Source organism: Bactrocera neohumeralis, chromosome 5 (genome assembly GCF_024586455.1).
Source record: "Bactrocera neohumeralis isolate Rockhampton chromosome 5, APGP_CSIRO_Bneo_wtdbg2-racon-allhic-juicebox.fasta_v2, whole genome shotgun sequence".
NCBI lineage: Eukaryota > Metazoa > Arthropoda > Insecta > Diptera > Tephritidae > Bactrocera > Bactrocera neohumeralis.
Genome location: NC_065922.1, coordinates 19,035,890 through 19,061,450, shown reverse-complemented (window position 1 = coordinate 19,061,450; position 25,561 = coordinate 19,035,890). Strand labels below are relative to the sequence as shown.

Sequence of the window (25,561 nt, the reverse complement as noted above, 5' to 3'; positions counted from 1 at the left end):
AACAAATTGTTTACATTCGCTCGAGCCACAGAGCGCGAGCTACATGCATACACACCAGCAAGCACAAACAACAATACAATGCCAGATAAAATCTACCAAAAGCGCAACTTTTTCAACTTTTTCAAATGTGTCTGTGTGCGCGCGCACGTGTGCGTTGCTGTAAATACGCTCACCAATGCTGATGAAAAAGCGCAAAGTTTTTGCATCAAAGTGTTTACAAATAGCATTTCGAGCTGAAATTTTCAAACACACACACATATGCATATAACGGTACAGTAAAAATATATGTGTGTGCGTGGCACGCGAAAAGTCCGCTTTGCTGAAGTTGCCATGAATATCTTCTCTGCCAAACGATTTTAAATTTGCAAAAGATTGTGGATTTTTCGCGTGACAGCGAAATGATATTTGAGCGAATGGAAATGAAGAGACTTATTGAATGCGAAAGCGAAAGCGAAGTGGAATATATTAAAGGAAAATAAAATGCTTATACATTTGCATAAGCACAATAAAATAGAAGTGCATTTATTTGCGAATATCATTTATAAATAATGTATAAACTTATATAGTATAAATAAAGGGTGAGCCATTTCGAGGCTGCCAACTTTTTTTTAAAGAAAAGGATTGAAACTTCAAATTTAAAAGGGAATGTTTATTATCATTCGAAAGAATATTCTTTGGCATTTATTTTCTGAAGTTTATCTCTTTCAAATGTTGGCCGCGCCTACGTCTCAGTTGGTCCAACCGTTGAGTCCAATTTTCGATGACTCGTTCGAGCATTCAAATGACACACGTGATGTTTTGCTCCAAGGCCTAATAGAAGCGGAATTGATCGCATAGATTTTATACTTTACACATCGCTTTAGAAAAAGTCTAACGGTACGATCTTGGTGGCCAATCGACCGGCCAAAAACGTGAAATTATCTGCTCACCAAAGTGTTCTTTCAATAAATCCATTGATTGATGTGATGAGTGGGAAGTGGTGCCGTCTTGTTGAAACCAAATGTCGTCGAGATTACGAGCTTCAATTTCAGGCTTCAAATAGTCGGTTATCATGGCGCGATAACAGTCGTCATTGAGGGTTACGTTCTCACATGTATCATATTTGAATAAATATGTATGGATGACTCCACCAACCCATAAACCACACCAAAGCGTTGCGTTTTTTGTATGAAATTGCAGCTCTTGAATCTCTTCAGGTTGCTCTTTGTCCCAAATTCGCCAATTTTGCTTGTTTACATACACCTTGAGCAAGAAATGGGGCTCATCGCTGAACAAAATTTGGCTCGAAAACAACAGATCTTCTTGGAACTTTTCAAGAGCCTATAGAGTGAAGCGTTGTCGCTTGGAAAAATCGAGTGGCTTCAGTTCTTGCACAAACTGTATTTTGTACGTTTTCAATTTAAGATCTTGACGTTAAACGCTCCAAGTCGTTCCATATACCTCAGTCCGAGCTCCTGCGAACAATGCCGAATCGACTCTCCACAGTCTTCGTGTACACTCTCAGCTACGGCTGCTATATTTTCTTCACTGCGTGATGGACGTGTTCCATTCGGTCGAATACTATCCAAAAATGAATGCTGAGTCTCAAGAAGGGTGTTGGTTTTGAGAATAGTATGCTCAGTAGGCCGATTATGTTGACCATAAGTTGAGCGAAACGCATTCTTTACAGAACGTGAATTTTCGTAGTAAAGTTAAGCGATTCGTAAAATTTATTCAGACGTAAGTCTTTTCATGATGAAATGCCAAGTAATACTGAACAAAAATAACATGACAGCTTAACACGACTCAGTCGTCATCTGTAAAAAAACAGGCTATTGAAAAAGTACCTCTACTTGGATCACCTGTTATAAATATGCAGACTTTGGTGCTGCAAGCGCTTGCCAAGTGGGATATGGCAAAAATATTTTATTTTGCGGTTTTCCAATGACAAATGAAAGGAAGCGCTGTGGAGAATCAATAATTGAATGAGAAATGCTTGAGTTGCTCAACAGAGAGTGAAGGTCACTTGGGAAATATCGGCACAACATGGCACAAGTGATTAATTGATTTCCCTTTCTTAGTATTACTAATAAAATAATAATTGAATTTGTGTGAAAGTGCAAAAGGAGCTTAATGAGGATTAAAATGAAAAAAAGGGTTGAAATCAAACCGAATATATGGAACCGAGGAAATTAGAGTATTTTTCATTCAAAAGTCAGTTTGAAATATTTATATTTACATTTTATATGTCTGTATGCAAATACTTCCATTTTTATGAAAACTTTTTAACATATGTTTTTTAAATTCCTGTTGAATGCAGATTACCTTGAAAGTTACCAACAAGGCTTTTTTCTTTTTACTCCAGGCGCTGCCAGCTAACTACTTGAGGCGGATCTGTACTTTGGCAATAATCGCGGTCATGTGCTGGCTATTAAGTGTAACGCCTAAAATCTCAGCGTTGTTGATAGTCGGAATTCATTATCAACGACTGTAGCATTAAGATCCGTACTCCGTTTCTTTCGTCCAGTTCGTGAATATGGTCGCTCTGAATGCGGGAGAGTATTACTAAGAAGAAGCGTGAAAGATCAAAGAGTTGGTTGTATACTTTTGAACACATGCCATAAATTTCATTGTCTGACGTCAATATCGTGCAATCATTTATATATGAGGAGATATAAACTCCCTCTTGTGTTGATGATTACTAGAAAGTAAGTAATCTATGGCAACGTTGTGTGGTCAAGGCAATACTGAAGGTCAGGAAGGTTTCTTCTTTCTTTCTGGTGGTGTTTTTTTATTTGGCGGAACCCTTGGCCTTCTCACTTTAACTCGCCTTCAAACGGTTGTTTTTTGGCCACTCAGAGGAAGTCGTGAGTTGCTTGAGCCATATGTAAAAGAACCCTTTCTGGCCACTCGCAAGTGAATGTCGCTTAGAGAGCTTTCATCACTTGCGCGAACTTCCACACTTGGCTCCATCCTCCGGCGAATAGTTTTGCTGGTGAAAAATTCGCTTCAAGTGAAGCTTGTAAATATCGGCTGTCTCAGTTTTTTGCCAATAGGGACGAAAGTGTCTATGCGAGCGGCATTATGACATTAAGTACCACTTAGTGACAGTCATAAAGTTGGTCATGCCGAAGAAGGATGTTGCTTTCAATTAATGATAGCTGAGCTGTATTAAAATTCGATCAGTGTTCTTAAATGAATTATCAGTTATTCATTCCATCTCATTTCATCTCATCTCATTGAGATTACTTTTTAACAGCATAACAGAACAAGTGGGATCACTATGTATATGTTTCCTGAATAGTTCCGTCCTTAGGTACATCCTCAATTGACATTCGTTTAATTTCATGTTTGTCAGATTGGAATCTCTGAGATTATTTGTTATCGACATCAACTGATGATCAACACGTGCCTGCTTTTCGACTACCAAGATTAATGAAATGCTTTGTTACTGGCGATGAGTCTTGGACCGTTCTGAGTCAATTGAAGACATTAAACGTAAATCGCATTGAAGGCTATTCTGGAAACTGTCCTCAAAAACTGTTTCGAGTAGTGGAAAAAACGTCGACACAAGTGTATTGGGGTTTACTTTGAGGGTGACGATATAGATAGTTGAAGAATTTTAGAATTAGGAACAACGTTTTACTATTTTTTGCGCATAGTAGTAGTTATGCGATTCGGAGCTGGTCGAAAATTATTGAAGCGAGCAAGTTAAAGAAAACTTTTATTGCCAGATCGCTCAATCTTTCATTACACACACACAGAACCAAAATCATTGCCTGCGTCAACTTTTAGGTAGCAAGTACCTATGTCATTTCCTAACGTGTTAAGAGTGCGCCGATGAAGACACAAATAATAAAACCGAATTGTTGTACGAAGATACGTGGTTTTCCTTGTTGACTGCCGTTTTCTGTTTTAATTTCAGCCCAACGCTTCTTATTTTTTAGATGTTTTAAACACGCGACAGATTGAACAGGCAACATAGTCATACCAAACTGGATATATTGCAAATAATATGTATGTATTTACAAACACAAGCGCACTTTGTTGCTTCTGCCTCTTTCAACAGTTGTTTGTTTTCGCCTTTTTCTTTCGCTTTGCTTTGTTTTGAAAACATCATTGGAGAATATTTCCAGCCGTGCGTGCAAGTTTCTACAATTTGTTTGAAGAATCTTTTCGCGTTTTTAGGTCATTCGTGCTTTCCCGCAATCGGTATGCGGAAAGAGCAAAAACGTAGGCCTCCTTTAACGGTTTATTTATAGTCATGCAACTAAAAGGATTTCCTCTAAAGGCAGACGTTTCCTTCTACATGATCTTGTTAGTTTGTTTGTTGGGCTGTTTGTATTTGCAAATGTAAATGAAAGCAAAATATTTAGGCAAGCTTGTGCTCTTTTTGCTTCGACCCCTTTGGTGGGTTAAAATGTGTCCTTTTCGAAATCTGATGCGCTCAAGAGTGAAATTCGTTCGATTTGGGTCAATTTAGAAAGGTGTTTTGGTGCGAAATATTACGCAATAAATATTTGTTTGAAGTCTTTGGTTCAATTATGATTTGTATTGTAAAAAAAAATGCTAATTAAATTCTGGAAATTTTCTTCAATAATTCTGCAACTGTTGATGGGCCAAATAGAAAGCCTTTAAATGAAAGAATTACCCAACCTTTTTTCACGATCTCACTTATTGCGCATTATTTTCTATATTTGACTCAGCAGGTCTAACGTTACTTGGATAAAATTAAACTATTTCCATGACGGCGGAAAATCCATCCTTATTACATCACTAGCCAAGTTAGAGAATATCAGAGAGATCAAATAACACATATTTGCCAATTTAGCTTCGATGTAATATTTGCCTTGTATTGGATGAAGATTTTCGACTTTTTATATATACATATTTTGATTTGAATTACATTGAACTCAGATTTGGCAAAGATGTAACTAAGTAGGAACTTCTGTGAAAACGTCGCCTCTACACCAGAAGTAGCTAGGTTGCACAACGCTCTGGCCAGAGGCAAGACTGACACAGCATTGACAATCAAAAGATGCGACGTGACATATGCGACCAGCGAAGAAGAAAGAGCTACCGAATTTCTGCGGGCGCATTTACCGGGAACAATTTGTCGAAACCAATGTCGACCCATAGTCGAACACAAGCCATTATCTAGCTTAGATTGGGTAGTCACAAGACATCTGTTTCTTGCGGACTCATCAAATGGGCTATGGCTTTGTTCGCGAAATTCAAGTCTCCGGAAGCGAACGGTATCTTTCCAGCAGTTTTACAACAGGGTGAACAGGTTCCACAGCCACATCTTATTCGGCTGATGAGGGATTCCCTTGCGCTAGCGTATATCCCTGAATATGGAGGGCCACGAAGGCGATCTTTATATCCAAGGTAGGAAGGAAGGTCTATTTACTGGCAAAATCCTTTATCCTATTACTCTAACTTCCTTCTTACTAAAAATTATGGAAAAGAACATAAATTATGAAAAAAAGTGGAAAGGCGCTAAAAATTGCACCTCTGCATGTGAACCAGCATGCTTACTGAGCAGGCAGATCAACTAATACTGCTCTGTACCAGTTAGCTTCGGAGATACAGAGTTCGCTGGAAGGAGGAAAAGTAATGTTATGGGCCTTCCGAGACAGCAAAGGTGCTTTTGACAACATGTCTCACGGGAATGTAGCAAGAGCACTGTAGAAAAGGAATATGGCATCACCGGTGCGCAGATGGATAGCGTGAAGTGCTATCACCTCATTATGGAGCTTTGTCGTGGACGACCTACTAAGCTAAGTAACAATGGGATCCGCTGTCAAGGATATGCGGTTGACATTGTTGTTGCTAGCGGTAAATTCAAGGACACTCCTCGAAGACGACCATCGTCCCGTTTACAAGACTTGGGTCTCTGCCCGGCTTCAGGAATCTAACCCTTGGCACAGAGAGTGTTGTCCTGATCATGGTCAATAATAATAAAATACTAATGGTATGCAATCGATTAGCTGGTAGTTAGGGCTGCAAGCCAAGGATTATAAGGTGGTTGTACACCATGATTATACCACCGATTATCACGTATGGGCTGGTGGTTTGGGAGCATTGCACATATTGGTAGGGCTCCAACTATCGAAGCTCCAACGAATTGCATGCACTTGTATGTCGGGTGCCATGCGCAAATGCCCGATGGCAGCACTTGAAGTAATGCGTGAACTCACATCATTTCACCTAGTAATTGGTAGGTGGTTAGGTAACCAAACACACACTGCTTCAAATGACTGCAGAAGGGTTTGGCAGAGGTAAGCTAATCTCATTCCAGCGTACCTCTTCTCTTCTCCCAAGGGACAGCATTACCAAAAGGGTACACTTCACTGAGAAGTTCAAGGTTGCCTTAGCAGTAAGGTTGAAGAGAATGATTCCAATCTCGAGCTACTGCTTACAGATAATACAATTGTTGGGGGCATTGGTGCAGGAGTCGCAGGGCACCAAACCATCCATATCTATAGAAAGTTTCCCGACCATTTTTTAAGCAGGGATCTTCGCCATAAGTCGGTACGTAGAGATAAACCTCCAACGCAACTATCGCAGCGAACAGGCGGCACTTAAAAAAATCTCTGCCTACGAGATCAAATCGCTACTGGTGCCGGAGTGGAGAGCACGACTGAACCTAACCAAGTACGCCTTATCTGCATGCCCGGTCAGAAAGGTATAGCCTGGAATAAGCTGGCTGATAAGCTCACCTGCTCCGCAGCATCCACTCACATGGTAGGACCTGAACCCTTAATTGCGGTGAGTCCTCATACAATAAAGGAACTGGAAGAAATAGGCAGGGAGATTAACAACAACACCAAAGCGTTCGCTTTGTCAAGTAGCTAATGGTTGGATACAACCTCATCAGGTCTAATTAACTTCCAAGAAGCACTTATGTACATAATATGGATCAAGTTTCGGAGGTTCTGCGACAGGGAGCCTAACACTCCATAACACCTGCTAATTGACTTCGTAGCAGTCTGCAGATGCAGGATAGAGGCCCTTGGATCCATGTTTTCAGTTAGGGATCACATTGCCTTATTAGCAACTAGCAGTATATTGGAACTTATCACTTATCGAACTTTAAATTAAAAAGTCTTACTATTTTTTGCCCCCGGTAGTATCCACCAAATATTTTTTTGCGTGCAAACGGAAAAGTCATTAGCGTATACTTTTTTACTTTTTTTTTTACTGACACTAACACTTCATACACATAACTTCCATATTCATATGGCATTAAGTCCACTTATGCAATTATACGCATACTTAATAGACCCACTGTACACGTAGAAATGGCATAGTAAAAATTCCATTTTTTCGCGGCATAAAAGCGGCTTCGGTATGTCGATCATAAAGATAACACCACTATTATGCTTTTTAATAAACTTTTTATTAAGTGACAAACGCAGGCGCCAGGCCACAGTATATAAAGAAACGTATGCGTGTGTGCATGTGTGCGTGTGAGCAGAAAAAGTGCCGACTTGTGAATGAATGTGCGAACGTGCGGCAATGCGCGCTGCAGATGACATTTGTGGCGAATGCGGAAAATCTCATTAAAAACACCATATGCCATAATGTCGTATGCGTGCAAGGTGGCAAGGTGGCAAGGAAGGCAAAAAAGAGCGGAAAATAAAAAAAGACAAAAAATAAATATTATTAAGCCTGCTTTCGTTTCTGCTAAGTATCCACAAAGTCTGCATGGTCTGTAATTTAATTCCTTGAACTTAGCAGAATTTACATAGCCTGTTTAGGCAGCTGCTTTCCGGCACTTTAACGGCGCATGGCAGCTCAATCTAATTTAATGTGCACACAATTAAATTATGGAAGTTAGGTAGTCATATGCCACTTGTACTGGCAGCGTGGCCTCAAGCATTCAGGCAGGCAGGTGTGTGTGTACTTTGTGGATAATTTTAGACATTTTAAATTAATTGAGCGCTTACACGTGTCACCACTTACGGCTTTCAAAATATATCTAAAATTAAAAATTAAACCAGGAAAATGCAAAAATAAAACTTTTAATATTTCAGCTAATATTTATGCATTTAAGACACTTTAAGACCTTCATGCTGTTCGCCTTCAACCGCTCGCCTTCAACTCCTAGCTTAGCATCGCTCGCCATTTACTCAATTGCCTTTTTTCCTTAAGAGATTATAAGCACATTCTTTTGCGGCGCCGCGCTTCACTTTTCTTCTTGAATTTTATTTCATTTTGTGGTCTGCCCTAACATTTTTCCGCACACTTTTATAAGCGTTGTCATCAATCTTCCTCAGCGTAGCGCTGGCGTACTGTACTTGCATAGGCATACAAAGTAGCGTAAATACTCATTAAATTGTGGGCACAGTGTTTATAAATATTAACTAAAATTGTTAGGATAAAAGTTGCACATGCGCCTAAAAGTATGCTAAGTTTTCTATACTTTCTAATTAAAGCCCGGATTTGGAGCGCAATTTGTACAAGACTCCCTCCGCAAAATTCTCAATATACTCTATACATACTACATATCAGGAAAAAATAATTATTTTTACAAATGTGTAAAATTTTGTCCTATAATTCCATGCCATAATCTCTTTGAAATATATAGATGTACAAAAATTACACCCTATAAGTCTCACATCATTCCTGTCCTTTTATATCTGTGGCGCAGAAACATGGTTTAAGTATGATAAACCGAGAAGAGAAAGCATTTCGAGTATTCGATAGAACTATTCTTCGCCATGCTCGATCAATATCAAAGAAGATGTAAACTGTACGAGCTCTACAGTGCCATGAACATAGTTAAGCGCATAAAAATCGTCCGATTGATAGTTGGCGTTCTAGCGAAAAGTTCCTTTGATTGTAGGCTCTTTGGTGAACAAAGGAAGTAAGAGCAGACGGCGTTCCAATGGAAGCACCAATTGCATAGCGACCTGTCTGCAATTGGATTGTACTACTGGTGTGACCTCACAAACGGTAAAAAAGATTGTATATCCTCAACAGACTTTTATATAAGTCATTTACTTTTTGAAGATAATTTCATTTAAATGTTGACCGCGGCTGCGTCTTAGGTGGTCCATTCGGAAAGTCCAATTTTGGGCAAACGTAGTCGATTTATCCATGTCCGGCGGTCTGTCCGTTTGTCTGCCTAAATAGAAGCGAAGCTCTTGAGATATCGAACTGAAATTGCATCAACGTTTTTTCTTAGGATATAGCTGTCATACAAACTAACTTAAAAAATTAAGACAAATATCTTTTAATACCCCCTACGATATAAGAAAAGCTTCTTGTTAAGAGTATTATAGCTTCGGTACTGACAAAGCTAACGATCGGCTGACGTATTCTTCAAATCTGAGATAATCAAATTTGGTTCAGTCGTGCTAGATTTATAAATGGTTTAACCACATTTAACCTGACATTTCATCTGCTTTTATCCTCTTGCAACATCCATTTCGAGGTTTTATATTTTTTTAAAGAAAAAACACATTCTTCGCCATTAATTTTTTGACGATTATGCTTTTCAAATGTTGTCCGCGGCTACGTCTCAGAAACACCATTCGTTGAGTCCATTTTTCGATGACTCTTTCGAGCACTTCGACTGGTAACTGGCGAATGACACGCTGATGTTTTACTCCAAAGCCTGAATGGAAGCGGGATTGTCCGCATAGAACTTAGACTTTACATATCCCCATAGGAAAAAGTCTAACAGTCTGATATCACACGATCTTGGTAACCAATTGACCGGCACAAAACGAGAAATTATCTGCTCACCGAAGTGTTCTCTCAATAAATCCATTGATTGATGCTTTGTGAGGGAAGTGGCGCCGTCTTATTGAAATCAAATGTCGTCGAAATCACCAGCTTAATTTTCAGACATCATATAGTCGGTTATCACGGTTACGTTATTACCAGCATCATGTTTGAAGAAATATGAACTGTTGATTTCTAAAAACCGAACTGTTACTTTCTCGGGATAAAATGACAGCTTTGGAATCTCTTCAGATAGCTCTTCGTTTCAAATCGGGCAATTTTGCTTCATCCTTGAAATAAACTTGACACGAAAACTACGGCTATTCATGGAACTTTTTGAATTTAAGATCTCAACGCAAAATGCGCAAGTCGATCTATACGTCAGTCCGAGTTGCGTTGAACGGCACCGAATCGACTCTCCACGGTCTTCGTGTACACTCTCAGCTATAGCTGCTCGCTGTACGTAGTATATTCAGTCGAATATTATCCAATAATGAATGTTGGGTCCCAAGATGGATAATTATGTTGACCATAAGTTGAGCAAAGCCCGCAAAACTCATTCTTTACAGAACGTGAATTATCGTAATGAAGTTGAACGATTTGGAAACGTTGTGCAGGTGTAAATCTTTCCAAGATGAAATGCCAAATAATACTGAAAAAGTTTTCATTTTTTTTGCCTGATGCTGCTAGAAAACAGTGAAAAAGCAGCAGCAAAGGAAAGTGATTGGATATAGTAAAGTTAGTACTGTTGCATTTGCTGATATTTTTTGAGTGTCTTGCATAAAATAGTATCAAAAAACCAAAAAAAAAAAAATTTAATAATAAAATATTAATAATAAATTTTTTTAAATGAAGAAATTATATACAAATGTGAAGAGGAACACACATATTTTCTGTATTTTTTTGCACGCTTAGACTACTGTGCTCTAGCTCGTTAACCAAATTGTTGCATTATTCTGTCTATATAAGCATATATAGTATACATATGTATGTACGTATGCACGTCTCAGCTAATATGTTTATGTGTACAAGCTACTTGGTTGAATAGCTGGCGGCTTATATAATAACAGCTGAAAGTGTTGAATAATTATGTGCATTAGCGGCAGCAAAAAATCTGTTTTTGATTACGATTTTTTTTTGTTTACGTAGTATGCTTATTATATATGTATGTATGAAAGGTTAAAGGAAGTTAAGAAAATTGCTACGTTGCCTTGAATTGACTTTATATAAATATATATAAATTTAAGTATATAAGCATGCTTATAATTGCATTATGGTTAAGGCGTCAATGATTATCGAAACAATTAGTTTTTATTACACCAGAAAAGCTAATTTTGTGTGACGTTGTGGAAATGTTAGTGGTGATATTTGGGACAATAAAGACTTCAAATATTTAACTAAAAGCTATATCGTTAAGTTGTTTATTCTTTCTGTTCTAATTAAGCAAATTTAAGTCAAACTTTTATGTTTATATTAATCTTGTATTAGAATTATTAAATTTAATAAAAAAAATTTAATTTAAATTCTGATTTTGGAAAAAATTTAAATTTAATTTAAAAAAAATTCCATTTAATTTAATTTAAATTTAAATTTTTTCCAAAATCAGGAAAAAATTTTAATAAAATTTTAAGTACCCCAATCAAGAAAAAAATATATTTTTTATTACGCGCAAAATTTTTTCAATCTAAATAGTTAAATTTTTATATTAGGGTGGGTGAAAAAAATAATATTTTGGTATTTGAAATAACAGTTCTTAGGCACCTCTAAGCAAGCCTCTCCAAACATGAGCTTTTGGTTAAGTAAATGTTAAATTTATATATTAGGGTGGGTAAAAAAAAATAAATACTATATTGTTTACGCTTTGTATCTGAAGAATAAGTTCTTAGACAAGTCTCTCCAATTATCAAACAAACAAAAAATTCTTTTTTTTATCCACCCTAATTTATAAATATATATATATATAACATTTCTTTTAACTTCACCAAGCATAAACTCTGAATTGTAACGTGAATGTCCTCCACCTGACAGTTTTCTGTTTGTTTTTTATCAAGCAAAATTTTATTAAAAATTATTTTTTTTTGACCCACCCTAATATACATATATAACATTTCCTTTAACTTCGCTTGCAGCGTATTACCATCAGAAATATATATATACCATACATTAATTAATTTCTGTTATAGTTAATTAACACTCGGCCATTAAAATACTTTATCACACATCAACGCCTTAATTAAACCAAATAATATAAATACACACACACATACACAAAATTGGGCGCAATCACAACCATAACGGAAACCTAATGGATTGTCAATAACAAATAATGACTTGACTTGATTTCATGCTGATTGACAGCAGCGCTGCGGGTGACAAATAACCTGCTAAATACTCATAAAGACAAAGTAAGACACTGCGTATGAGTAACCAATGCGTAGTAAGCGCAAGGCCACGTCGCTTGGAGCTAATAAATTTTGTTGTGTTTAGAAACGCTGTAGGCAGTTGTGAAAATAATGGAAGGAAATATTTTCTAAGCACGAAATATAAATAATAATAATGCTTTGTTGTTGATTAATGTATGAAATGTGAGTTAATTGGTATTTACATTAATATATTTAGTGCAACTATCCTTAACGCAAACATAATGCTATTTCCCAGATTAAATTAAAGCTAAAGATTTTAGACTAACTAAACAATGCACCACACTTGAAATAAAGTAAAATTTAATTTGAGATCTCAACTTTAATTTCTTACTAACTAAATATGCATTCGTTTGTATGTCATCCTTTCGATTCCGGCTATTTATAGCTGCTGAATATGTCGTATTTGCTTTTTCCGGCTCAAATTCAAAGTCAGCTGTGCGATATTTGATTTGTCTACTGTTTGTGCACGCCCACACATTCGCACACATACACACGCATATCTCTATGACATTGAACAAATTGTAAAAGTTTTTGTGACGGGAAGTAAAAGTTTGTTGGATGACTTTTTATTTCGGTAAATGGTCGACACCGATCAGCCAGCAACATATCGCTCTCTTATATATATATATATATATATATGTATGTATAACAGTACTTGAGGAAGCTAAAAAATATATATTTCTATAATATGACAGAAAATGCGCAAGTTAAAGTTGGCTAAGTCGGATTTTTTGGGCAGCGCCAAATTGACTGTGATTGGTTTGATTTCATTTGAACTAAAACTTCTGCTCAATTTGTGCTGCATGCAAGCGGACGCAACGAATTGCAAATGTAGTAGCCACAGCTGGCAGAAATGCAGTTCGTGTCAATTCGTTGTTTGTGTTCACTGAAATTTTTTACTCACATTTTTTTTTGTATTGGTACTAGGTCAAAATTTTTACAAAATGACTAAGTATTATTAAAACATAAAAGCGGTTTTGATTTTATTGGACAAGTGTCGGTGGAGAAGGAAAATTTAGATCTTTCAAAAGCTGTATTGTGTTTATGAAACCTTCAATATTCAATAAAATTGAAGATCAGTTTGACTTCGCTAGATGCCAAATGAGAAGCAACCCCGGCTTACAATAAAAGTGGCTTACACTATTGAGTTATTTGTGTCATGTCCATTTAGACAGTCCACCATATATTAGGTTGTCAAAAAAGTCTTGTGGTATTTTCGCTAGTTGGCGCTGAAAGCGCGTAGTTCTAGTTTTATTCGTCGTATCGGGTCATGCTATACCTTTTTGGAAAGCTCATTTCACGCGCTAACACGTGTTTGATTGATTGTCGTTTCTTTTAAGTCGTTCGTGAGTTATAGCGTCGCAAACTTGGAGCAAAATAAAGAGAAAATACGACATATTTTACAGTACTACTACGATAAAGGCAGAAATGCATCTCAAGCCGCTAATAAAATTTATGCAGTTTATGGACCCGATACAGTTTCCATTTCCTCCGCACAACGATGATTTCAACGTTTTCGTTCTGGTGTAGAGGTGGTCGGAGATGCGCCACGCTCCGGAAGGCCTGTCGTCGAAAATTGCGATAAAATCGCTGAATTGGTCGAAAGAGACCGGCATAGTAGCAGCCGTAGCATCGATCAAGAGCTGGGCATGAGTCATCAAAAATTCATTTTAATTTCAATAAAAAAAAAATCAATAAAAAGACCGCAATACTTTTTTGACAACCCATTATTTGTCACAAGCCTACGAATGATACAAAGCCTTCAAAGACGGTCGAGAGATTGTTGAAGACATTCCTCGTTATGGAGGACTTTCAACCTTTTCAGCTGATGCAAATATTAAAAAAGTGAAGGATCTGGTGCGTGAAATTCGTCAGGCAAAAATTAGAGAGGTGGCAAGAGAGCTCGTCATCTCTTGTGAGTCAGTTCAAATGATTTTGATTTATTTGATATTTTGGGTATAAAACACGTATCTACTTGCTCAACTAGTCTCGATGAAGCTGAATTTTTTTTCAAAAAGAGTACTGTAAATAGGTCTCTTTTGACATGCTTGATCGTGGGAGGTCCGATCCCACATTCATGGAGAGGTTTGTGAGTTTGACATGCAAACAAGTCAACAATCCTCGTAATGGAGGGAAAAAACGAGACGAAACCAATAAAAAAATACACCAAAGTCGCCCAACAATCAAGGTGATGCTCCTTGCTTTTTTAGTTATTCGTGGTTTGGTGCATCAAGAATTTGTTCCGGAGGGACAGTCGGTCAGTAAGGAGTTCTATTTGGCTCTATTAAGGCGGATGCGTGAGAAAATCCGTCGAAAACGGCTGGAAATGTGGAGGAACAATTATTGGATTTTACACGCTGATAGTACACCAGCGCATCGAGCTACGAATGTGACCGAATTTAAAGCTAAAAACGCAATGAATACCATCGACTAACCACCAAATTTGGTTCCGTGTGGTTTTTCTTTTTTGCCCTCCGGGGAACTGAAATTGCCGCTCCGGAAAAGTGTTTCGAATCGTTGCCTTAAGTGTGTTACATCTGGTGGGGATTACTTTGAAGGCGACAAAATAAATATTGATGAATAATTATTAATTAATTAATTCGGAGAAATTTTCCAAATTATGTTCTTAGTTACTCGAACACCTAAATTAGTAATCTTGAGTTCATAAACAGAAAATATTAAACTCGAGTTTGTGCTACAAAACGAACAACTTGGCCTTGAACAGTCCACCATCGTTTATTTAAAAAATAACATGCGAGAAAATAATAAAGAAATAAAAGTAATAAAGAAATACTCAATTAAATTTATTAATAAAATTAAATAATATAAAATACATTGTTTCTTTTCCTTTTGATAAAAATATAGCATGCGAGAAAATAATATAAAAAGAGAAACCAGTAAAGAAAAGTCAGCAAAATATATTTATTTGACATAAAGCTTCGTTTTCGCCAACAACTTGGGTTTTTACTTTTTAGAAAAATATAGCATGATAGAAAATAATATAATTAAGAAATACTCGGCAAAGCTTGATTCATTTGACTTTAGTTTTAGCATATAGTTTTAACTTAAAGCATAATTTTCTCAAATATCTAATTTCATTTAACCTTTGACAAAAATGTAGCGTGCGAGGGAATAATATAAAAAATATACTCTACCCAAACTTATTAATAAAATGAAATAATAATAAAATATATTGTTTTTTTTTTTACTTTTGATAAAAGTTTACATAAAGCTTCGCAAATAAATTACATAAGTTTTTTGACGAAAATATAGCATGCTAGAAAATAATACAGCGAATCTATACTCTATAAAATTTATTTATGTTACTTAAAGCATAATATTCGCAAATATCTTGTTTGATTTTTCCTTTGACATAAATGTAGCATGCGATAAAGTAATATTAAAAGGTAACCGTAAAAAAATATTGGATTCATTTGATTTAAACTTTAATTTTCACAAAAAAAAAGTTGTCAAATCACTTTCGAGCATGCGATAAAATAATATTTATAAAAAGTAGGAGCAATACAGAAATACTCGATAAAATTTATTTATTTAATTTAAGGCATAATATTCAAGAAATAACTTGTTTGATTTTACCTTTGACATAAATGTAGCATGCGATAAAATAATATTAAAAGTAGGCCGTAAAAAAGTATGCGTTTATGTATTTATATAATAAAACTTTAATTGTTATATGAAAAAATATTATAACAAAAATATAAATAAAAAATAAAAAAGTAGGAGCAATACAGAAATACTCGATAAAATTTATTTATTTAATTTAAGGCATAATTTTTGCAAATAAATTGTTGCATTTTACTTTTGATAAAAATATAGCATGCGAGATAATATTATAAAAAGTAGAAGCAGTAGAGAAATACCAGATTGATTTGATTTAAACTTTAATTTTCGCAAATTAATAGTTTTATTTTACCTTTAAGAAAAATATATTGTGCGAGAAAATTGTATAAAAGTTAAAGTTAATAAAAAATATACATGAAAAATTGATTTATTTTATTTAAACTTACAATTTTCTCGAACAACTTGTTTTATATTACCTCTGTAATGCCCATATTTACTGTCGTAAGCACTTTTGTAAACGTAAAAATTCCCACAACTTAACCACAAAACATGCCTCATGTACACAAAAGTGTTTTTATGTTTGCATTTATATTTATTTATATACTTACATATATATTTATATTATATGTGTGTATTTATCAATGTAGGCACTGAAAGTGTAGCATGACATTGCGGCAATTTAGTTAATATAAATCACTTTTTTATTTTATTCTATTTTATTTTATGCGCATACATAACCAGTACGGGCACATATGTCACTCTTACTTTTCACAGCTGGAAACAATTTGTTTTAAGCATTAAAGCGGACGCAAACTACCCTCGCACACGAAAAGCTCAGCAAAAACAATAACTTAAATACCTTTAAGTATGTCAAACTGAGCTAACCAAATAAACTCATGGATTTCATTCCGATGTGTGTGTGTGTGTGTCTGTGTGTTGCAGGTAAATATTAGTGGAGAAGTGTTGTTGGGTGAACTACGCCATTAAATACATGTTTGTTTATAAATAAATAAAAATATTTACATGCAACCCCTTCAACCAAGGTATTTATGTATGTATTTGTGTTTGTACAGTCATTACTTATTCACACATACAAATAATATGCTACACTGGTGTTTTTATGTGCATGACATAGGAATTTGTGTAAATATTGCATGGGAGAATGCATGTACATATGTACATAATATGGTTTGTATGTATGTAAGTACAATATATGTCGTAAATCTCTCAGCAAACAAGAAGCACGGACAATTGAAATGACATTGAAAGCCGCATACCTTTTTCAGGGGTCAGCACTGTGGTGAAATCACTTAGTGAAATATGACAAACAAAGTGAAATTCAAAACACCGCGTCGCTTTCGGTGAGGCTGAGGATGAGTGAAATTGCGGTGCTGCTGCAGGTGACTCAATGAACAAACAATGAAAATTAGCCAGAGTGGGCAAGCTAGGGCATATTTAGTTTGTACATTATGAAGAGTTATACAATTTATTTATTTATTTTTGTTTTTAAATTATACTTATATGAGCTGAACATTGCCAGGCGCGCATTTAATTTAGTGGCGAATTTATTATATGCAGGGGTTAATAAACAAATACAAGTGAATTTTTGATTATATTTTATTTTGAGCAGCGATGCTGCACTTGGCGTACTATAACCAACAACAACAACAGGATATCAGAAATTGATGCAGCAGCGAAGGACTCAGCAGCAATGGAGAGTGGAAAAGGAACAATTATACATACAATAGAGCAAATATTTCCAAAATACTTATGTAGTCACAAATAAAAAGAAGAGCTTGCTTGGAACTTCCAAAACTAATAATACGTAACAGATGAAGATTTTAATTATAAAAAAATAAGTTTTTCGATAAAAAAAATTATAAAAAATTCTTAAACACCAATGAGCAAAAAACTTATACAAAAAAATAGTTTTTTTTTGTCAAAAATTAAGAAAAAGTTCTTAAACACCACTTAGCAAATCACTTATAAAAAAATAATTTTTGGAAAAAAATTATGTAAAAATTATGAAAAAATTATGAAACACCACGCAGCCCAACCAACTGCTTGAAGCATTTATTTTTTAGCTTTTATATTATAAAAATATTAAATTTTTATTCAAAATGCTCTTGTTAATTTGTTAAAATATTTAATTTATTTATTTAAAAAATGTACATTTATTTATTTTAATTTTAATATAAATATATTTACAAAATTTACTTAAAATAAAAAATTATTTTTAAATATTTTAATTGTAAATAATTATAACTATAATTAGCTATGTAATTGTTACTAGTGTTTATGTAAAAAAATTTAAAAGCGTACATTTTACCGTAGTACAATCCGGCAGTGATGTAAATAAGTAGCAAGAAAGTTTGTAATCATAAATGAATTCACATGTGGGAAAGCTGCAATGGGAAAATAAAGAAAAAAATGTTGTTAAAAACATTTGTTTTTATTACTATAGTTTTTTATATATGCAATTATTGATAAAATCTTTTTTTTCAATTATTTGCTATATATAAGCAAATTTTTTTAAAACTTAAATATGGTTGATATTTTAAAACTCTTGCCAACATGTTGCTACAGAGTATAATAATTTTTTTCACCTAACGATTTTATGATATCTAAAATACCAAAAGAGTAAAGATATAAGGTTATATATATATACAAATGATCAGAGATGAAGAGACGAGTTGAAATTCGGCAAGTCCGTTTGAGTAAAAATTTGATATCTCGATGAAACCTTGCTATGACTGGTTTCGATAAAGCTGAATTTTTTCAAAAGAATACCGTAAAAAGGTCTCTTTGGACATATTTGATCATGCGAATTCCGATTACAGATTCATGGAGAGTGTTATAACTTCCGATGAGACATGAGTTTATATGTTTGACATACAAACCAGTCAATAATTATCGGAATGGAAAGAAAAAAACGTTATAGATATTTTTATTAGCCAACGGGAATTGCTTTTTTCGATAGTTAATGGTTTGGTGGCGACAAACGTCTTCGGATGGAACAGACAAATAAGAGTTCTATTTGTCAAAAATGGCCTAGAGCAGGGTGGAAGAACAATTCATGAGATTTCTTCAATGATAATGTCACCATTCGGCAAGATTACGAATTTAAAGCCAAAAACGCAATGAATACCATCAATCAACCACCGTAGTCACCAGATTTGGCTTTGTGTGATTTTTTCTTGTTCTTCAAACATTCCGTTCCGTGCAGCCCGTTTTCAGTCGGTCGAAGAGATAAAATAAAATTCTTCCAAGGGGCTGAAGACTATTCCAAAAGTGCTTATGAAAAGTGTTTCGAAGACTGGAAAAATCGTTGGCATAAGTGTATTACATCTGGTGGGAATTACTTTGAATTTTAGGTTACAATTTATAATTGAAATTCAGAGAGATTTCTTTATAACTGCCTGCTAAAAATCAATCATCAATAATTCCGTTAGCTTCCATCTGACCTCAGATTCTTTAAATATTTTTCCTTTAATTTTTGTTATTTTTTATCTTTCGTTTGCAATTGATTTAATCCTTTTATGATTTTATTTTGTTTTCAAAAATTATCGGTCTTTGTCTACTAAAGTCTCAAAACAGGTGAAATTTCTGCCAGATACCATCTAACTAATTCGGATATACCCGAACTTAGCTCTTCCTTATTTGTTTTTTTTTTCTTCTTAAGTTTATATTTTCTAGCTTAAAAATTCAGTTTTGAAATAATTTCAAAAAGCTCACTAATCCATAGAGTATAATTAAATTTTTCCAAAAAATACAAAACATGGTTATTTAATTTTTTGACAAAAATATATGTCCAACAAAACGGGATAAACTTGGAAATGTTAAAGGGATTGAAAAATACATTTGTTTGGGTAGTTTGGATTGGCACTCATACATAGTAAATTAGTTTACAACATTTGATTTGACTACATAATTTACCATCACACACACATAGCTCTTTTATGGCAACAGAATATTGTCTCACCTACCTTATTTCATATTTATTTTTAATTTATAGACACTATATTCGAAGACATATGGAGTATTCGATTTCTATTACCATTTGATTGACTTACTTTATTGTGAAAAACCAAGTACATTTGAAGTTGCACAATATGCCGTATGGCTTCTTCAATTGCTCCTTCTTGTTGACCATTGTGCTTTGTAAATTGTAGCCATCATAACGACGCCAACAGTGGTTGAGGTCACCTGAAATAGGAATTTAAAAAAAAAGTTGAATTTACCTATATATAAAGAAATATTTGCATATATTGAATTTCTAAGGAAACAATGTTGATAATATTTTTTTACATTTATAGATTTGCGCATATTAAGTTATATACAAGAAATGAAAGACGGGAGATTCGATTTTTCAAATATCAATGTTTTATCTATTAGTAACTTTTTCATTTTTTCTCAATAGAAGGAATAGATTGACAACTTGATTCCAGACAAAACTTTTGGGTGGATGCATAAGAACATACAAATATTTTCCAAAGACTTATTTTTGGCAAATAACTTCGATTAACATGTTTTATTGACTTACTTTGTTGTGAAGGAACACAATTTCTTTGAATTGCACAATATGCCGTATGTTTCTTCAATTGTTTAGTTGACCATTGTGCTTTTGTAAATTGTAGCCATCATTCTTTTAACAGTTTGGGTCAGCGGAAGAAAAAAAAAGTTGATTTATCTATATATATACATTTAATGAAATAAACATATAGAAAACCAGCATTTGCAAATAATGGTGGTCAAGCATTTTACATTTATTCAGAAAAGAATCGATTTTGTTGCGACACAGCAGTGATTTACGGATGGATATTCGTGAAGTTTTTTCTCCTTAATTCGTGTCGTACTCATATATCGAGCATAATTTTATATCACTCCTTATTTAAATGGTTGTAAACATGTTTTGCCTGAGTGTTATCCTTGAACAATCGAAAAAGTACAGCTTCGTTTATATGATCAATATTTTCGACAGACTTACACCAGAAAAGCTTTTTATATACATTGTGAGAAAAAAAGAATTCAAAAATTTTAAATAAATTAATTCGTCGGGTAAAGGATAAAGGTTAACGGCGATACAGTTTTATCAAAAATACAAGCCTACGCGTAGTGCAAAGTCTTCTTGACCTCTTTAACTGATGGAATATTAAAAAAGATATGGTGCTTGAAAATAGTCAGACAAGTGTTAGAGAAATGGCAAGAGAGATCGACATCTCTGGTGAGTCCGTTCGAATGATTTTGGTGGATATTTTGGGTATGAAACGCGTTCTTGCTCAACTCGTACCGATAAAGCTGAATTTTTTTCAAAAGAGTACCGTAAACAGGTTCTTTGGATATGCTTGATCGTGCGAATCCCGATTCCAATTTCATGGAGAGCACTATAATTGCCGATGAAACATGGGTTTATGAGTTTGACATTCAACCAAGTTAACAATCATCGGATTGGAGGGAAAAACCGAGCCGAAACGAATAAAACCACACCAAAAACGCTCGAAAATAAGGTGATGCTCATTGTTTTTTCGATATTCGTTGCTTGGTGGATGAATTTGTTCGACAGGGACAGACGATCAATAAGGAAATCTATTTGGCGTATTGAAGCGTTTGCGTGAGAACATTCGTCGAAAACGGCCGGAATTGTGGAAGAACAATTTATGGATTTTACACAATGATGGATTTTACACAATGATAATGCCCCATCGCATCGAGCTATATTATGACAATTTTAAAGCCAAAAACGCAATGAAAAATCGTTGACCATCGATCAACAATTTTGATTATTATCTCTAAACTCGAATTTAAAAATATACTACGTGGTTATTTATTTTGCTATGAAAATAGCGAAGAACTTATAGGGAGGACTGATATTGATATCATCGGCCTCAACACCCGCGTCGCTAGTTTTGCTTTCTCCAGACTGAACAAGGAAGCAAAGCAAATGGGTCTGGCAGTGACCGAAGGCAAGACGACATATCGCCTGTCATCAAACAAACAGACGTCGCACTCGCGACTTGGCTCTCACGTCACTGTTGACAGACATAACTTTGAAGTTGTAGATAATTTCCTCTATCTCGAAACCAGTATAAACACCACCAACAATGTCAGCCTGGAAATTCAACGCAGGATAACCCTTGCCAACAGCTGCCACTTCGGACTGAATAGGCAATTGAAGTATTTCTCAGAAGAAACAAAGAAGTTAAGTCTTCTCTCGACAAACAAAAACCAAACTCTATGAATCGCTCATAATTCCCGCCCTGCTATATGGTGCAGAGGCTTGGGCGATGTCAACAACTGATGAGTCGAAGTTTTCGAGAGAAAAAATTCTGCGAAAGATTTATGGTCCTTTACGCTTGGCCACGGTGAATATCGCCTTCGATGCTCAGGAACGATGATCTGTACGAGATATACGACGACATTGACATAGTTCAGCGAATTAAAAAAAGCGGCTACGCTGGCTAGTTTTGTCCGGATGGACGAAAACACACCAGATCTGAAAATATTCTCAATACCCAGTTTACTAAGGGGAAGCAGAAGAAGAAAGACCTCCACTCACCTTGGAAGGATCAGGTGGAGAAGGACCTGGCTTCGCTTGGAATATCGAATTGGCACCACGTAGCGAAAAGAAGAAACGACTGGTGCGCAGTTGTTAACTCGGCTATAAAAAATCGCGTATTTTTTAGCGGTGTCTACGCCAAAAGAAGAAGTTTTTGAAATCGTTGGCAAGATTTCTCGAGAAATACTCTACCGATCATCATGCTATTTTACACAGGTTTTTGAGATACTATTCTTAAAGACTAGGACGAAGACTTTTTTCTCGATTACAACTATTTGAAAAAAATGTCGCGAAATTTTCACTGAAAATTTAATTTTTTGCTAAAAATATCTGCCAAAAATTCAATTTTACGTTTTTCTTCCTGAGTCCAAGTTCTGGAAGTTACGATTTTTTGATCTAAAACATATTTTTCATATATATATATGTAAGGAATTATTGTAAAAATGCGGGCGCAATGGCCATTTGAAAATGTTTTTTTTTTTTTTTAATTTCAGTTTCTTAGTTAATAGTGTGTTTATGTAACAATAAAAAGATCAACAAAATATTTAATTTTTTATGTGAGAAAAAATTTGTTCAAAAAAGACTGTTTTTTACTTGAGGAAACCATACAGGAAACCATAATTATTTTCATGACGAAAGAAGTATATCTTTTTACAGCAATACCGCCTTCATTGAAATAATTGGAAACTGTAAAAGCATACGTTTTCACAGCCTTACTATTTCATGGTTACAAAATTTTAGTTCGTTTAAAATTATTATTTGAAATTTAGTCCTTTTCATCTCATAAAATAAGCATCTCACTGAAACTAAGCACCACACTCACGTCTTATATGTCCACCGCGCTCGTGATGATGTCGATCCCGTCCTTCCAGCTGGCTACCGTGTCCGTTTGTCGCTGCCGCCAGACCGCTGCTGCCACCGCCACCAAGCAAGCGTGCATTTTCATTATAAAAGAACAACGAATTTATGACCAAAAAGTAAATCACCAAACGCGCCATTGAACGAACACTCAGAGACTAGGAAATATCGGCAGCTGATTTGATTTAATTTTTCACTTTTAAATGCTGAGCACTGGCACTTTGGCGTGAGACACTTCTTGCACTATGCTTATCAATCCACACTATAATTTATTGTTTGCTAACACTTCAGATTATTTGCCTTTTCGTTTTAAGCTTTAATCTTCGAATATAATTCTTTCTGCTTATTTTTTGAACTTCTTAATTTAAAATTTTTTTTTAATATTTTCTACTTTTTTCTATTTTTTACGCGTTGAATGTCACTACTTTGAGTTTATCAGCGTGTTGAGGTGTGTTCCTGCGAATCGCCACATTAACCGCCTTTCCGGACATTTATGCACAGCGAGAGCCACCCCTGTACTGAGCGGTGCTTTTCAGCCAACATCGGTGTTGTGTGTGCTTTGGCGAGCCAACTGCGGCGACGACTGCTTCTGCGGTTCGATGGTGGCATCCAAAAACCGCGAAACGATTTACAACTGTTAAACGCCATCAACGCAAATGTAATTGCTACAACGGTAACTACACAGTGGCGACAACAACAAAAACATAATGGCGTTGCTCGTTAGCAAGGGTGAACAACCACTCAGACCGCTGCGCTTTAAGTACAAATTACGACACGATGTGGCAAGTGTGATATTTTTAAAAATAACCGCAGCGCAAACAGCAACAAAAACAAAATAAATTAAGATAAAAATCGCTATAAAATATATATTTAATCGGAGCGTCGAGCAGCAACGCAATTTGTATACCGAATTGTATGCGAATCTTTGCTGCCTGCCACGTCAACAGTTAGCGCTGCTCATTACAACAACCACTCACTCTTACTTTCGCGAAGAGCGCGCGCCTTGCATAGCCACCGCGCCAAAGCTGGCAAACGACTGTCGGCGACGCCGCGCTTTGCCTACTTTTCAATGTGAAATATGCTTTTAATGAATGAATATGCCTGTGTGTATGTGAGTGTAGGTCTGTGTGTGTGGTTAGCTCGGCGCGAAATTAGATCAAGTGTAGAGTGCGCATAAATTTTCGCGAAATGAACGTGTGATCTGATATCCATGGCAGGCAGGCAGCACTATGAATCACTACCAAACACACACACACCCACATATACATGTATGTATGTATATGTGTGTGGGTGCTTGAAGTTTACCCCTGTTTTCTGCTGCGTGTGCAGAGGAGTAATTGAAATGACATTGATAGTGGGCTGTCGTCATCAAGCGTGGCGATAAGTGCAAAAACAGCGAGCTGCATAATGAGGCACACACACACACATACACAGACAAACACACCTACGCATTCATACATTCACAAGCATATGCGCTTACGACCCACGTTGCAGCAGGTGACCTGTGTTTACATAAAAGTAAGTGAATGTGAGGTTATGCTAGCAGTTGCATTCGCACACACACACATGTGTAGGTGCAGGCGAACTTTAGAAATGTTGCACTTTTGAGTGTTTTCAAATGCACTCAGGCTTAGATTTGCAGTTGGATTCGTTATGCATGTGGGGCGAAATGCGGTTGTGTTGATTTTTGCTGAAATAACTTCATTTGGCGAGCAGTTGAGCAGATAGTACAGGTGCACATAGCCCTTACGCAGCACCTGGATTTGATTTTAGCAGTTTAAGCTAACGGAGACTTCCCTTCAATTGTATTTCTGATAAAGAACAGCTTTGCAAGATTATATATTTTTGCAACATAGACGAGTTCTCCGAGCCGTTTTACATGTCACTCATCATCCCCGTCCTGTTATATGGTGCAGAGGCATGGACGATGAGAAGGTCGGCGTTATGAGATTTCAAGAGAAAGAAAGGCGGTAGATATACGGAGACATTAACATAGTTCAGCGACTTAAAAGACTAGGCCATGTCGTTCGAATAGATGTAAACACGCCAGCTCTAAGGGTATTCGAAGAGGAAGGCCTTCACTCCGTTGGAAAGATCAGGTGGTGAATGACCTGACTACACTTGGAATCCCCAATTTGCGCCAAAGAGCGAAAAGGAAGAAGAGGAAGAAGAAGAAGAGGAAGAAGAAGAGAAGACAATGGTTATTTGCACATATCTAACTCTCCTTAGACAATGCATGATTTGGTTAACCATTCGCATGTCATCCACTCGATTGGACGTTGGAATGAAATGGTGGAGCCACTTTTCATCCGTTGTCACATATCGACGCAAAAACTCGGGTTGATTGCACTTGAAAATCTCCAAATACTGCTCCGAATCATCAACTCGTCGTTGTTTTTGGTAAAAAGTGAGCTAGCGCGACACCTAC

General features: G+C 35.7%; 1 protein-coding gene across 1 annotated transcript; it reads right to left on the bottom strand.

Moving 5' to 3' along the window:
* Positions 1-17,880: 17,880 nt before the first annotated feature.
* Positions 17,881-24,166, bottom strand: LOC126759026 (uncharacterized). Its single transcript, XM_050473567.1, has 3 exons — positions 23,099-24,166; positions 19,793-19,925; positions 17,881-18,124 (listed from the first exon to the last, which is right to left on the bottom strand). The coding sequence occupies exons 1-3, from the start codon at positions 23,271-23,273 to the stop codon at positions 18,016-18,018; spliced, it is 417 nt and encodes a 138-aa protein (XP_050329524.1). The 5' UTR covers positions 23,274-24,166; the 3' UTR covers positions 17,881-18,015.
* Between the last annotated feature and the right edge of the window lie 1,395 nt (positions 24,167-25,561).